Source organism: Cygnus olor, chromosome 10 (genome assembly GCF_009769625.2).
Source record: "Cygnus olor isolate bCygOlo1 chromosome 10, bCygOlo1.pri.v2, whole genome shotgun sequence".
Classification (NCBI taxonomy): Eukaryota; Metazoa; Chordata; class Aves; order Anseriformes; family Anatidae; genus Cygnus; species Cygnus olor.
In genome coordinates this window covers 22,429,375-22,445,807 of record NC_049178.1, presented here as the reverse complement: position 1 = coordinate 22,445,807, position 16,433 = coordinate 22,429,375, and the positions used below count along the sequence as shown (strand labels likewise).

Below are 16,433 nucleotides of genomic sequence, written 5' to 3'. Positions count from 1 at the left end.
AATGACATGAAAGAAAATGAATTCGTACCAGACGTGGCTGGATTTTATGGCAATGAAAACTCAAAGCATTTTGGCTAGTCATTTAAGACTTAGTTTTTTCATACTGAATCCCAGCGAGACCAGAGGGGTGCTCGTTACAATTACATGGTGCTGTGCTGGGGGTGGCACGAAGGAGAACTCCGTACAGAAATGATCCTTAGCACTGTGCTTGTGAAAGGGCAGCCCTAGAGGTAGGCTCCACGCTACTCCCAGGTACTGAAACAAAAGGCAGTGTCCAAAAAGGGGGGCCGCAACCCAGCATGGCACGTGGAGGGCATCTGTGCCACACACAATGAGGGAACACTGAGCTCAGCCACAAAGGTCTCACAGCAAGCAGGGCAGCTACTGTCTAGTGGCAGCTGTATGCACAACTGCCTTTGCTGCTCCTTATGCATTTCCACTGGGTGGGCTTGGTTTCCAGGCTCCATTAATCATTCTGTTTTGCAAACCTTTAACCTTCACGTACACAACCCAAACATATGCTGGAGTTGGGAGTGACAGATTTGTGTGCCTTGAGGAAGCACCTAATTCAGACGCCTTTCAGGGGACAACTCTTGATTTATATCATTACACAGTTTCCCCAGGGGAGCTGCAATCTAGCTCTTCAAGGAAGGGGCCTGGGAGGCAAAAGATGTGGACTGCATTTCCTCTCACTGATTCACAGACCCAGCTTGAAAAAGCCACTTGTTCTCGTAGTGCCTCAGTTTACTGTTGGCACCACTGTGACATCATTGTGAACTACTAGATAGTTCATAATAATTACAAAAGGGGCATTATGAAGTCACTCAGCTCAGAGGCTGAAGCTTGCAAACTGCTCTAAGCCTCTGATAGCAACAGTAGCACTGTTGTGCTGGGTACCATCCAGCACAACGCTACAACACACCTACCCTGAGGGGTCTGCAAAATAAGACACACAGATGGGAAAATGGACAAAGGGATGTAGTTTGTCCATGTCAGCATGGTAAGGCAGCAGTAAACATGGAAATGGAGCTGCTGATTTGGTGTCTTAGCTAGTTACCCTGCTTTTCAAATGCGAAGGGTTTCTTCCTGAGTACTCAAATGGCTTGTGCAGTACTAATGCTTCAGCTCTAGTGAACAGTTCTTTGATTTGCCTGTGCTGCACTTAAGCCATATAACCCTGTTTTAGCCCCATGGAGGCAGATTTTCCCTCAGCCCCACGATATTTAAGCTGGATCAGAACGCCAATCTGGTTCTCATCATGGTTCTGCAAACAGCTAGGCCAGCTCAACTGTGTGTGGGCACTGGGCTCAGAGAGCAGTGACTGGCACAGGCACTGCAGTACCATCTCATCAAAGCATGGCTGTTGAGGGTCCAGGTCAAATGCCTTGGCATTGCCCAGAGCAAAGCCAGAGTGTATAAATGACTCCGTGGGGAGACATCATCCCTACAGTAATGGGATGCCTATGACACAGAGAAGGGAAGGTGATGTGCCACATCAGTAGGCTCTGCATGGGCAATTAGCCATCATTCACAGGCATACTGTTCACTGCTTGCCCCTTCTCAACCCAAACGTTTTTTTCTGTCAGGAGGCACAAAAGGGACATGAAACCTAAAGTTGTTCAGTTCAAACTGCCTAAGACTAATAATTAACTTCAGCTGTGCTCACATGTGTGCTATGTTAAGACCTAAAAGCTTTTAGGTTTTTATGCTATTGTTCTAAGGAAAAGATTTCTGATGGCATGCTTCATTATACATTGGGATACTCTGGCTTTTGGAGGAGAAACTCTGATCAAGTCACAAGATACCTCTAGTACCCCACTAGATAACTCTAGTTTTCCATCAGTAAACTTGATAACCTTTTGGAGGGCTGTTGGGCTTAGTTCAGTACCCTTTGGAGAGATAATTGCACAGTACCACCTTTGTCTAGCAAGTTACACTGATCAGCTGAGCTGTAGCAGCTGTACAAGCTCCTAACTTGGTTTAAGTGCTTTTGTATTTGCAACCTTCCTAGCACCAGCCTGTTTTTCAGAGTAGAGAGAATGGGGAGGATGAGGTGATGAAGCTATGAGACAAGAAGACTCAATGTGGCAGATTGCCAGGGTTTCCAGATGGCCTTCTGGCCTCTCTCTGCTAAGTAGAGGCTCTCAGCAGGGCCTGGAGCGCAGCCTCTCAAGTGGGAACTGGAAAGGTCCCACACTGCGGGGAGAAAAGATTACCGAAAAGGTGGCAGTGTGGCTGTGTTATAATAATCACTTGGATTTTGTTTTAGAAACCTTATGGTTGAGGGATCTGCACCCCCTCTATTCCCTGTTCCCAGAAGTCTGTCTCTGGACACTGTCGTCAATCTCAGAGTTCATTTCCTGGTTAAACAAACAGCAATTAACTAACACAAGACAGGCAACGCCTAGAGACACTGTCTCCAACTTGCCCTAGACAGGTCATGTGACACTGGGGTCCCCGTGTTTTGTCTCTTGGCTAAGACATATTAATCACAAGAGGAATTACGGAGTTCAACAATGTTTGTGTGCAAATGGAGAGACAGCCTGGATTGCTGGGGAAATGGACTCCGTGTCTTGGCAGTGTGGAGCCAGGCTTGTCCACAGAGGATGCGCTGGGCAGCCAGCATCAGTCTAGGTGACCCAGACAGACACTCTCCCTTCATTTGCTGTGCTCTACCTGTGTAGAGGAAGTGAGAGAGGAGAGAAAACTCAGTGCTTCTGGTGTGTTCCTCCAGCAGTGGGGACAACCAGGAGGGGCACACTGTGATCTTTGAGAGGTGTTCACAAACTGGAGCCAGGGGGAAATGGGCAATGAAATATTTGCTGACAGTGTAGCCTTAAGCAGAAAAGTGAAACTATGGAAAAAACAGATGTTCCTAATGCATTTTATTAAAATGTAGTGTAGTTCTCCAAAAAAAGTGATTCAAAGAATGTTCTTTGGCCCTTATCAGGCAGAAGGAACAAAGCACTAGGGGATATATACTTAGACTCCTGGTGCTAAAGGAGAGATGCGTCAGTCATCTGAGATTAATGAGCTGTTCATTCTCTATTTCCTTTGTCTCTTGCAATCTTCAGCTGTCTCCCAGTAGAAGTACATGGCAGTAAGCTAAAGATGCAAAAAGAAGCTTACAGACTGGCAGAGGTGGGCAGGGACCTCTGGGTCCCTGTGGTCCCCCCCTCCCCTACCATGGCTACCACAAGCAAGGTGCCCAGGCCCACACCCAGGCGGCTACTTCAGACCCCCAAGGAGGAGACCCCGCAGCCTCTGGGCAGCCCGTGCCAGGGCTCTGGCACCCAGCCAGCCCAGCGGTGCCTCTTGGTGCTCAAGTGGAGCCTCTGGTGCTCCAGGCTGTGCCCACTGCCCCTTGTCCTGGCACCGGGCACCACTGAAAAGAACCTGGCTGTGGTTACTGTGGCACTGTGTTCATTTTCTGTATATGAAGCGTCATTCGTCTAACCCATCATCATCAGGGTTTGGAGACCTTTTCCTTCATATTCACCTTGATCAGATCATAATCATCCTTGGGGTCCATCACCTCCAGAGTATAAGCCCATGGAGCAGGAAGCCAGGGGTCCTTAGTCTCCTTATAGAAACAGAAGCATTTTCTTTGCCCCTGTGTGCAGTCAATAATAACATTTATTTGCAGCATACTTTGACTGGCCCTTGGTTCCTCTGGAATAGGCAGTACTGAATTCACTTGTTGGTGTTGAGTATCATTTAATTCCTTGCTTTTGTAAAGAATACCTCAAGTTATTAAAAGTAGAAGAATCTTAAAAATATAACTTCTGTTTCATCACATATGCCTCTGTTAATTTATGGATGTTTGGCAGTGAAGTTGCTTTGATTATGTTTCATTTGACCTTGCAAGTGAGGTTTTTATGCTCCAAGTGTCCACATGGCCGAACTTAAGCTTCCAGCATTTCAGAAGATGATTAATTCTTCCCCACGTTGTTTTCAGCTTACTGCAGGCAAAATGAACAAGCAACTTTGGGAGGGGAAGAGAATGGAATGGGACATCAAACAACTTAGACACTGCATTTTCACTTGTGCCAGGACACCTGCATCCCAAGGGAGTGCTGATAGGGAAAAGGGACAGAGAGGAGAAAGTCTGTATTTACCTTCCACTGGCTTAGACATTTTTTACTGCTTAAATTTGTTGTTACAATGTGAGTACTTAACTGTTTATTGATCTGTCAAGCCTGATTTGAGATGTCAACATTTATACTTTTACAAGGGGTCTCAATTAAGCTTCGTGTTTGTTTCCTGACACTTAGCAGCCCCCTCATGCAGAATTGGTGGAGAAGGTGTAAACACCAACTTCCCACCTGTTGCACCAAGGGACTGCATCACATCTCAGCAAGTCCCAGTCTCTCCTGAGTAGGCTTTCAGAAGCAGGATCTGTAAGCAATGGGTTTCCAGAACAGCTGGTCTGGCACACAATGTCACTAACTCTTTCTGCTGAACACATTTCCCCCGAGCCCACTTTAGATCAATGAAGGCTGCTTTTCTTTACTACTGCTAGACTGTTCTAGTTCCCTACTTCACCACTGCTACGTAAGTCCAACTTTCCATAGTAGATTCCTGTCAGTAAATATTTCCACACTTTGTTCATTTCTTATCATAAGAGTGAGTCATGACATAGGACCAAAATACCCTTATTAGCCACTTGCACTTTAGAGCTATACACTTTGCTTCTTTCACAGATTTCTATGTCTAATGAGGTGTCTGCCAGTTCTGTAGATGTCACTGAGATTTCAAACAATGTTGTCTGCAGGAGTAATGAACTGTTTACTTTCTGGAGACGCTTATGACCATTTAATTTAGACATTTTGTTTAGTAAGTGATAAAGTCATTTGCCTTGTTTGCTTCCACAGGTCTCACAGCAGTCAGAATACTTTGGAATATGAGCATTTTGATAACAAATTCCCATTTCCATTTGATTGAGAGTAGTAAACGTGTTAAGAGCCTTTACAGCCATGAAGCTAGCTTACTCAAAGCTAAACATTTTCTGCATCTCTGACAAATTTTGGACTTGTAAAAATCAACAGAAATTTTCTCTTTTTCTTCCATAAGAACACAGTTTTTTAAACCTTATCAGCTATTATGTTGTACTATGCCATTAGTACTTGAATTACACAAATATGTCCTGGAGTCCTTTCCTGTCATGGAAAGGACTCCAGGAAGCCAAATGCTGAACAGCAAAGAATAAAAACCTGGTCCCTATCTTTTCTGAAGGAATATGTCAGTTCAAAGTGCTCTCTAATACTGTTTTCCTTCTTGGTGTGAGACATCTCTTAATTGTTTCTGGGTTTTGCTGTTGACAGAAGGAAGGCCAGTCCAGTGCTTACCTCATTGCCCAGGAGCTGATGTCTTCAGAAAAAGTGTGAGTTTATTGTTACAACCTGTCTGTTGCTCTCCTAAAACTGAAACCGTGCAATCTACCCTTATTTATTCAGCAATGGCAATGAATAAAGTTTGTTTCTTTCCCCAGATATGTGGAGATGCTCCAGCAGTCATGTATGGTAAGTAAATCATTTTAATCACTGAAATCTAATTGCTGCCTTAGCTGCAATTTAGGAGACATAAAAGCATTGAAGGGACAGAAGTGAATCTGAGGAAGAATGGCTTACTGTGGAGCAATGCTTTTTGAAGCATTGTAAAGGAATATGTTCGCCACTGATGTGCTCTTGCTGTGGATTCCAAAGTCTAGCATTTCTCATTCATGTGGAAAAGCATTGGCCAACAGCACTTACTGGGGCTCTGAGACTGGTGTAATATGCCGAGTAAGCCTAGTTCTGAGAAGGAGGTGGTGATAAACGGGTAAACCCTAGAAATTTTTAATTTAGAAACGTTTATGGATGCAAGTGCCTACTGTTCCCCTCCAGCTGGATGGACTCCAAGCTATTGGTAATCCCTAATAAAAAGAATCCTCATAAAAATTACGGCACATAGGTTAGTTAAGGAAAAGTCTGCTTGAATGCTAATTTTATCTGCTGCAGCACTCCGATGTTGGCTCAAAGATATGAGGGAATAAAACCAAAGAGTTTTCTTGGCTTGCCCCAAAAATTTGACTACTCTCTGCTCTCCTGTTGGGGAACTCATCCACTTTCTAAGCAGAAATGTTTATTACAGAAAATAATAAGCATTACCCAGAGCCTGGCCTGTCAGTCCTGGAATTACAGTTATAAGGCATGAGGGAAATAGTCTCTGCTTTTATGATGCTTAATTATTAGGTTTGGATTAGCTGGTTAATGTATCAGGGAAAAGATACTGGTAACAGCTGTGTTATAATGAGAAAGTTCTTCTATTTCAGCTGATCATCATGTTTATTTGGAAGCACTTGTTTGGGTTTTATAGATGTTACAGTCTTGTATATATAGTCCAGAATGCTCCACTGAATCCTCTTTTGCTGGGATTTTGTTGCCATGCCTGCCAATCCCACTCCAATAGAGGGATCTTACCAGTGTTCTGCATAATTTCCTTGGGTATTAAAGTTAGAGAACCAGAAGAGGAGTTAAAATTTTCAAATTAAAATTTTAGATGGGCCTAAAATAAACATTGAATGAATGCAGTGGTTTGCAGAGCCACTCAGGGGTTGTGAAATGTCAGTTTCCCTGTCCCAGTTCCCATCATCTCAAGTTAGAAAGTTCAAAAAGATCACTATCTTTTTCAGAATGAGATTTTGGGTGCACTGTTTTGGTTAATGATTTTTTTCTGCAGTGGAAAAGTATCCTTCCTCCCTCATCACCAAATGCATACATTCCTTTAGAAGCTACTGGAGGCTTTTTCCAGCAGAGTCACCAAGAAAGATAAGATTTGATTGTTTCTATGAGTTGGCTTTTTCAGTTGTGAGGATATATGAATGGCACCTTGGTTAGAGACTGAGGTAGAAGAGACAAATGTTTTCACACTCCACAGTTTAGAATAGATCAAAAATCTTTATAGGAATGGGGTCAGGGTTTAATTTCTGTGTTTTTATCAGGTGCCTATATCCCTAGCATACCCCATCTCTGCTGCTGTCGGCTGGTGTACCTGCTGTAGTGGCATTCACAAATAACTTGCAGGTTTCTTTCCTGCAATCACAATCAGTCTAGAAGGCCACAGTCACAGCAACATTATCTTTCCCAGCCCACCAACTGTTGGATCTTCATGTTCACCTGTTGCCCAATGTCATATTCAGGGCATCTTGAGAAACCACTACCAATTCTACAACAAGTAAGTCCCTCAGACTACAGAGATGATATTGCCTACCTGAGGCTTCCCAATACTATCATAGTGGTTACAATGAACTAATTACTCCTTTCTGCATATTTGAATAGCATTAGGAATAATCACATCAGTAGAAAATACCTCTTCACTGTGCACTCACTGTTGACACAGGTCCCACTGACAGAGGTCACTAGCAGCCACCAGTGACCACACAGTCAACAAACTGCACTCAAGCTGCAAAACACCATTCATGGCCAGCTAAGACCAAAAGCTTCCGTGTCAGCACCTCTCAGCACAGGCAGACATTTCTCTCTGTTCCTCACCACCACCTTTCTCAAAAAAACAGTTTCTAAGTGCTCATCTTGAAGTCTCGAGACGCATTTTCTTAAATAAACCCATATGTTGGTGAGAAAGGCAAGGAACTAAACCACACCCTAGCTGCTTTCAGAAAGGAAAAAAGGCTTTTCTTAAGCCTGCAACAGGAGCAGTTTCCCATCTCATTTCCAGGCTCAGCTGGAGGAGCTATTCGTTCAGCATAACAGGAATCTGGTCATTCAGCAGAGACTTTAATAAATTGATTGATTGCCAAAATGATGACATTTCCATACATCTACTCTGCTATTGAACTGAAAGAGTGGAAACATCGTGTTAGCTCACAAAGTTGGTATCGGTGTGGTAGTAGTGATAATAACCTAAAGGGTTAGCTGTTATTTGCCCTGCTTAAATGCAATGCAGTCCTTTGGAGCTGGGAGTTAAGAACTCATTCTGGACTGAGCAGATGGGACTGGCTGGGCCTTGCAGTCCAAAGCAGTCCCTGATCTCTTGTTACTCAAGATTTAGTTTTCTGAAGTTGATTAGCCTTTGCATTTATTCCATAATTATTTAATCCTCAAATTTTGATGTTCATGTCTCCTATTTTTTACCCCAGTAATGTAGTCTGCACTTGTCTTCATTTTAGTGCTTGCTCTTGAACAAAAATGTTGCAGGTTGCTTTCTGATGTTTCACGCATCACCTTGGAGCACCAGGAATCTGGTTTATTTGCTTCCATTGAGCCAGTCTGTTTCCAGTTACTTTACTAAATATATACAGAGCAAAGTTAGTGTGACTTAGAATGCCTCAGGATCCCACTCTGCATGGGATTAAGCATTTGCTTGATAGTGTATCATGTTCATGTTCATTTTGTCTTTTGCCTTTGTACAGAACGTCTTTTTTTTTTTTTTTGTGCATAGAACCCCTTAAAGTCATTATTACATCCCTCCAAAGCATTTAGCAAATTAAGGTACCCAAAAGGGCAGCACTGCACTGAAAGAACATCTGCCCCAAATACCTCAGTGTTCAAATTCCTGAATCCTGATTTGCATTTTTGTCGTAACAATGGTACACAATTCTTCCAAACATCAAGACTTGGATTTATGCTTCCTTGGCATTTGGAGATAGTCTGGAATAAAAATGTGAATAAATATAACATGCTGGTTCCCCAGTCTTTGCAGCAGTATGGGATCTAGTCCTGCACTGGGAATTGCAAGACTCCTGACTGCAAAGTAACTCTCAGGAAATAAAAAAGAACAAAATCATCTTAGTTCCCAAGTCATTAACTTAAAAGGACCTAAATGCAGATTATCATGAAGTCAGACTCACTGGTTAATCTCTACTTTCAGAATTCTTGTGGGTAGCACATTCTCAAGAACAAAAAATAAACATTATCTGATTCAGGAGCCACTATTACATTAGACAAAACAGAACTCCATCTTTCTAAGTATTTACACTCCCAGTGAATGATTCGCTGAGGCTTTTTTACTGCTGTAAATTTCTTGGATGACATTCAAAGTTCTGCTGGACCAATCAAGTCATTATTTTCCAAATGAAACGCTTTAGTGAATGGACTGGGCTGAATAAATGGAGGGATAGTTGGCTGTTAAGCCCTCTGAAGCTATTATAAAAGCCTGAGATACAGTGCCACAAAATAATGGCCTACCCTCACTTACAGTCGGCTGATTTTTTTCTCATTCATTTATTTATTGTGGCCTTCAGCAGCCGTGGGAAAATAACCATGTATCTTCCAGAGAGCTCCTGCAGTGGAACGTTGAGCCAAAATAGCTTTCAGATCATCAGTATATCTCTTAAAAGAAGAGGGAAATCATACTACCTCACTTGGCATAAGGACAATTCCCTGCTAACAAGCCCCATTGATACAGTATTTGCAATGCACATTTTACAGCTTGCCAGTTCTGACGCTGATTTACAGAGGATGAATGTGTGCATTTGTCTGCATGTGAGTGTGTGCTGAAATCAGGGTTCCTGACCTAGATTGTACCCTGCAGGGGCAGGATAAGAGACTAATTGTGTCTGCTGTGGTAGTCTGTGTTTTCTGCTGTTCATCTGGCATTGTTTGTGCTGGGCTCAGTAATGAGAAGTTTGAGAAGATCAACTGTTCAGTGCAGATCAAGGGTCACTCATTCTGCTACAGGAGATGTGCCACTTTTTAATTCAGGGCTGCCACTTTTGCTTTCATAATTAGGAGAGCAGCTGCTGCCTGTAATGATGATACATCCATGAGGCAAACTTCGCATCTATCGCCTGTGTTCAGCTCTACTATGGATACCCTTTTCTCTCCCTTTGAACTTTTCATCCTCCCCTCAAGTGTAATGCCTAGACATCTAAAAGAGACTTGGAGCCTCTGATATATAGTATCTGTTGAATCCACCTTAATTTTAGAAGTGTGAGTGACTGTAAAAGTCTGCACAATTTTATGTGATCAATGTAGACTTCAATTATATAAAGTTTGGGCTGCAGAAGGATTGTCTGTTGTCCTCCCTGGCTCATTCACAAAGGGTCAAAAATACTCACTTGGTAATATTACCAATGCATTAAAACATCTGCTTGACTTGGGAAGCATTTGCGATTCTAGATATGAAAAGTGATTTCTGGATGCATGCATGTGCCATTATTGTTTGAAAAGTATAGAAGTCCAGATGTTAGGTGGAAGTTGTGGTGTGGGTATGGTAAATATGCTGCATGCAGTCATGATTTCTGCGGTTAAAGTGTCACTATCTCCACCTGGCAACTGAGGCAGAAAAATGGTTATGGTTTTCCACTAACAAATCTGCTCTATTCACTCCCTTTTTGCATTTTTTCTCAGCTTTGTTCCTTATATGGAAACTCACAGATCTCCCCAGCCAGGATTCTCCCTAAAAACTGTGAAAATATCATAGGTGAATTTATTCACTCATCAGTCTTTTTCAGTTCTTTAACAGAGTTGAGTTAGAAGCAAGAAAGCTGATACAACCATGATAGCATTAGAGGTCAGACCTTTGGCTGGTATAAACTTATAGTTTTTCTCTGACAGATGACTGCAAGAATAGTGGATTATTAGCTTCTTCAGAGCGCTGTAAGAGTCTCCATCCGAATTAAGATTTCTTTCCCTCATTATCAACATCGTGAAGATAATTTGGAATCTGGGAAGCAGTTAAATTCTTTTCTGGTCTATGCATTATTGCAGGTGGAAGCTTCTTTGTAACAGAGCCCTGCTGCAGGGAATAACTTTTCATGGGTGAAAGAGAGAGAAAAGGGTGTCTACAAACAGGGCATATATATGAATGCTGCCAAGAGTGTGGGACACAGTTCATGGTGGTTCATTGATGGGTATAACAGGTAGGCACATGGTGCTCTGACTACAGTGAGACCATGCAACAGGGAACAAACAGGTAGAGACTTTGCTTCAGCACCCAAGACCTTGAACATACTACTGCAGGCATTCAGACCTTTTCTAGCCCAGTTACAGAGTCTAGCAATGTGACCCTTCTAGTTTCAATGAACACTTCTTGGTCACAGAAACATTCTTCCTTTCAAGTACTTCTCTTGAACTGTTAAGCATGGCTTTGCTCTACAGTCATCACCGCACACTATAAATTCATAATTTCTGTCTGGCTCAAGCGCAGACCTGATGTTAGGAGCACAGTGCTGAGAGCCTATGAAAAGGAACCTCCAGTCCTGCCGGGAGATGCTGTCTCACCTTCTGCTCTCTGATGCTGTCTCACCTTCTATTACATTACAATGGTGTTGTACACCTTTCTGTTTTTCTGCCAATGTAAACAATATACAGGAACTAGGATTTCCATTATGATTGGATTAGCAATTTATACACTGCTGCTTCTGTAGACAAACAGATAAGAACAGAAAACAAGGAGATCTAGCAACTGATCAGCATTTCTTGACCAATTTTAACAGAAAAAAAAAGCAAACATAATCTGGATCCAGACTGAATTACTGTATTGTTAGAATATTTTCAAGTAGAAGTTAAAGAAGACAAGTCACCCATCAGAGCAAATTAAGATAATTTACACATATATCCAGGCAGTTTTTTTCTCCTGGGTAAACTACTTGCCTAAAGCAGTAATATATCTGACAAAAGATTAGTTTTGGTTCCTTTGACTATAGTCCTCTGAGGTTAAATATTCTCAGGTTGATAAAAGCTAACTGGGAGCAGGGCTGAAATGCAGAAAGGACTGCAATATGTATCTATCTTGTAAAATGACTTTTGATATGCATACAGAATTGCTACAGTTGATTTGAGCTAAGCACCTAAATAGCAAAGTGAAGTGGCTTTTCCAAAACTATCTTATACTAAATGTGTCCTCTTAACTTTGGCACTGCCAGCATCTCTAAAGTGCCTCATATCCCTTCAGCCTACAGTGAGCCTCACCACCTCACAGAGGGTACCACGTTCTACTCCAAGAGCCAGAGATGTGCCAGTTAGGCAACGCTCCACCTAAACAATAAGACCTTGTTGAAACAAAACCTGCATTCCTCCCTGTCTGATGCCTTTATAACAGGCTCTAGGATATAGCCACCATTTCCAGAAGAGAACAGAAATTCTCCAGAGGCATTCTTGGTGAAAAAAAATGTAACTTGTGTTAGTGACGTGCACAAAGAAAAGGGGAGAGAGAAAAATATTTTTGGCTGTGGGTTTTGGTCCTCTTTGTTTCACTAAATTATTTGTAGAGTTTATTTATGGGATGTTAGGGAATTAATTGGTCATTGGATGGCTATAAAGGATTTATTTATGGGTACTCAAAATATAAAGAAATGTTTTGTGTTTCAAAAATGCATCTTCATAGTACAGCTGCTAACCTTCTGTGTCATCTAGCCAGCCTGGATAATGCTTTCACACGCATGCTTGAACACTGGTGCAGGAACAGGCGTAAGACAGGAGTAAGCTGTGTAGGCTCACATACCCCTGGGTGAGATTGAGCTCTATGGCCACCATGTCACAGCCTCAAACTGGATGACTTCAGTTCATGTGTGTCTTCTAAACAATTTTTGACTCAACAGAGAATTATATGAACTTTGTGTTTAGTACCTTCTGTGTTCAAATGTGGCGAATGGGTGACAGACTTGGAGACCTTCAGGTGCCATGACTGATTAGAGTTAGTGGGACCGGAAAAGCACTTTGCATTTGATTAATGGCTTCCCAGGCACTCAGCATTTTCAACAGTGACATTTTTTTTTTTTTGATGTTTATAGTGCTTACTGCTCTGCACCTCCTTTTTTTATTAATCATTAGAAGGCTAGCTATCCAGTCAACTGTCATTAAATAATTTGTCTGAGAATTCATTATGATCAAAGAAGCCAGCAATTAGTGACTAATTAAATCCACTGAGATGCTATGGGAAAGGAGTGTTAATCTTGTTGCACCGCTATGATGGAAAATGGATAGACACAGAGCTATTCAGTTATTTTGGAATAAATGACGTTTTTATAACAAAATAGGTTACTTAAGCACATCGCTATTCACTTCCCCAGGCACAGTAAGTTGAAAGAACCCTTTGGATTCTTTTTCCTTTCCCCAGTCTGGATTAATTATGATGACTGAGGACTTTGAAAAATTGCAGATTCCTTTCAGTTAGGAAAAGTATCCAGAAGATGGTTTGACTGGCTTAGATGGCTGGAAAGTACCTAGAGTATACAGTTGCTGGAATACATAGTTAGATAGCCTCCTTCACACACCAGAAAAAATGAAAGCTAGAATAGCACAATGTTGAGATTATTTGTTGTACTGGGACAAGACACATGGAAATTAGACCCAGGTAATTAGGAAACATAGTAATACTCTTTCAGATTTTTTTGTGATGTCGTTTTATCCAGGATATAGTTAGTCAGAAAGAAAAATATCATGATGATTTTTTTTACCTAGTTCTAGTGCTTTTTCAGAAAACAAATGCTTCATCTGTCATAGTTGCTGAAAAACTGCAGCTCATGTGCAACTTTTCTTTTGGCTGGTATCTATTAGATATTCCAGTTCATAGTGAGTCGGTGTGTGCCTTGCAGTTGACAGCATTACAACAGAAAAGCCAGGAATGCTGTGAGGAGACTAAAAACTTATCAGGAGCTGGTTCCTATAGGTGAGGAGAGAGGAAGCTTGCAGTAATCTGCTCAGATGCCCTCGGGCTCCTTACGGAACTTTTCAGCAGGACCACAGTTATACCAGCCAGATTTCCAGCATGCTGAAATCAATACAGCTACCTTGATTTAATCAAACTGAAGTGAACCATCTAGTGTAAAATATGGATCCCCGGTGAAACATACTGAGAGCTTCTGAGCTGTTCATACCTGGACATTACCAGGTTTCATGGAAATTGTTTCTTTCAGACTCCTCTCTAATTACAGCATGTACGTCTAAACTTTTTAATTGACAGAAGTCAGATTTGTAAGAAATGCTGTGGGAAATCCAAGTACAGCCCAGGGAAACTCATAAGATTGTCTCTAAAATTTCAAGGAACAGAATTTGACTTTTTGGCAATAGGTTTCATGATCACTCGATCCTGACAGAGGATACTCAACCTATCCCATCCTGGTTCAGGGCCAGATAGAAGGAGCTTGGCGTCTTTCAATGTGCTGTGTGACCTTAGAGGTTTCATTTTATCAAGCCCTGCTTCCTTTCACAGCACATTTGGCCACACCACATACAGTGGGGTAAGAGGCCAGGAAATGGTCTCTGAGTGGAAAAATCTAGCTGCCATTTCTAGTAACTCAACCGGTAGAATCACCTTCTCAGCGATTTTTATGCAGCTGCTTTTTTTTTTTTTTTTCTGATGAATTGGCTTCTATGGACAGAGAATGTTTTTAACATATCTTTGGAAAACATTGGTTTCAATAATAACTCACTGTTTACAGAGTAGTGTGTGAAAAAAAAAGTCATTAACAACAGAAATCTGGCCAGACTGGTTGGACACTGAAGCTTTTCTTCACAATAGATTTTGGACTGAGGCAGAGTTCAGCTGCAAACCTGCTGGAAGAACAACTCCTAGAACAACAACTAGATGACCTTTAAGGTCCCTTCCAACCCAAACTGCTCTATGATTCCTGATGTGATGGCTTTAGCATGAGCAGGATGCCAACCAGGGCTCTAACACTAGCTCTGCTGTGAGTAGATACTTGGGTTTTATATGTGGTTAGGATCTACGTGACCCTTCATGAGATCACCAAAAGCATCTTCTGTGGCTTTTTCCTTTTTTTTTTTGTTTTCAGGTTGCATTGTTAGCATATTCATAACAGATGGTATATATAGTATATTCCATCATAAATCAAAATTGGTTGTTTTCTTATGAATGCTATATTCTGCTAAGTCTTGTGATCTGGACTACAGATCATATTACACTAGACCATATCATACCAATATGCTCCCTCCTGACTTCAAAGTCAGTCAATCTAAGTCTTATTCAGCCACTAAGTCCCTGTTCAAGTATTTTTAATGCTGAACTTAAAAAAAAAAGAGAATTGACAGATTTCTCCCCTATGGCTATTAGAACATTTGTCTGTTTGAACACAATAGTACAGCAGTTCTCAAGTGATCATGTTAAAAAACAACCACCAAAACCTTCTCCAAATAAATCATCTTTTCAAACTGTGGCCACAGAATAATCATTCATTACAAAAGCCTGACATTAGCTGATACAAGCTTGATCCACATTTGTCACCGTGCGTCAAAAAACACAGAAAAAAAAAAACACAACACAGATATATGGAAGTGATGTTAGAGTCTGTATCTTCCTAGGGCCTCATGGGCTATGTTCTGAACTTGCGTGTCTGAGTATTTGATTCAAATCCTTTAGCCTTGGCAGATTTCTGTCATCCCCAGAAAAGCAATCTGCCAGCACTACATTCACTGCACAGAAATTTAGCACAAGTTGGAGCTGGCAAACAATCTAGTCAGTGCTAATCATAGAACATAGCTATGGCCAGAAACCTTTAGTTGTTTCAGGTGGTTCAGGGGGTTTTGGATGAAACACGTAGTGACAGATGCTTTTAATGCTTTGCTGTTAGTGCTGCTGTGATCTGATGGAGGTAGAGCCTTGTGCATAAAGTGTGCAGTTGTACTGCCTCTTCTGGCTGAAGAAATTATTTAGACCCCTCCTGCTACTTTACTCAGAGCTGCTTTTGTCTGGACAGTGTCTTTTGGGATGATGAGCAGCTGAGACGTGGCTGCAGCTTGCATAGTTACTCTAATGATCTAAGGCAACAAAGTCACAGAAACCATCAACACCATCAGGCTGACAGGATCAGTGGAAAGATACTAACCTGGCTTCCCCACTTAGCCCCAAGGCTGACAAAATTTAAGGTACTTACTGGAAAAAGCCAGCATGTGTAGAGTGGTTAGCAATAAGAGAGAATGCTGCAGTCCCCTAACCTTTCCTTCACAAACAAAAAGGAAAGGAAGGTCAGATAAGGACAGATAGTATTTTTATAAGGCAGGAAGCTTTGCAACGTCGTAGTCTGCAGCTGCTGTGCCAAAACGAGTCATCAGGAGCTTTCAAATCTCACAGTTAATGTGGCCTCTCTACTGAGCTGGTGTTTTGATTATTTACTTGGTTTTTCACTCTTACTCCTTTTTTCCTCATCTTGTTCAATAAAAACTCTACACACTTCATGACTTATTGGGATGCAGAAAAAAATTGGGAAAGGCACTCAGAGAACAAGTTTCTGGGCCTTTCTGTATGACTGCTCAGTTTCTGCTCTTATCACAAACTGGGAGGCACGTAGGTTTCTAATTGTTCACTTATTTTCATAGAGATTCAGGTATTTTGCCCATGAAGACCTGACTAGCAGACATGCAAAATCCAACTGTAAGCCCAGCTGACCTGCCCAGCACACCGGCCTGACTCAAGTCATCTATTTGCAAGGAATACAGAGAAGAATTAAACCTGTAACAGTGCTGCAGAATCAT

General features: G+C 41.7%; 1 protein-coding gene across 1 annotated transcript in view; it reads left to right on the top strand.

Moving 5' to 3' along the window:
- Positions 1 to 16,433, top strand: part of FGD5 (FYVE, RhoGEF and PH domain containing 5) — a 100,563-nt gene that overhangs the window by 40,553 nt on the left and 43,577 nt on the right. The window contains exons 4-5 of the mRNA XM_040568382.1: positions 5,325 to 5,383; positions 5,492 to 5,522. Of these exons, the coding sequence (XP_040424316.1) occupies positions 5,325 to 5,383; positions 5,492 to 5,522 (90 nt within the window). The remainder of the gene's footprint in view (positions 1 to 5,324; positions 5,384 to 5,491; positions 5,523 to 16,433) is intronic.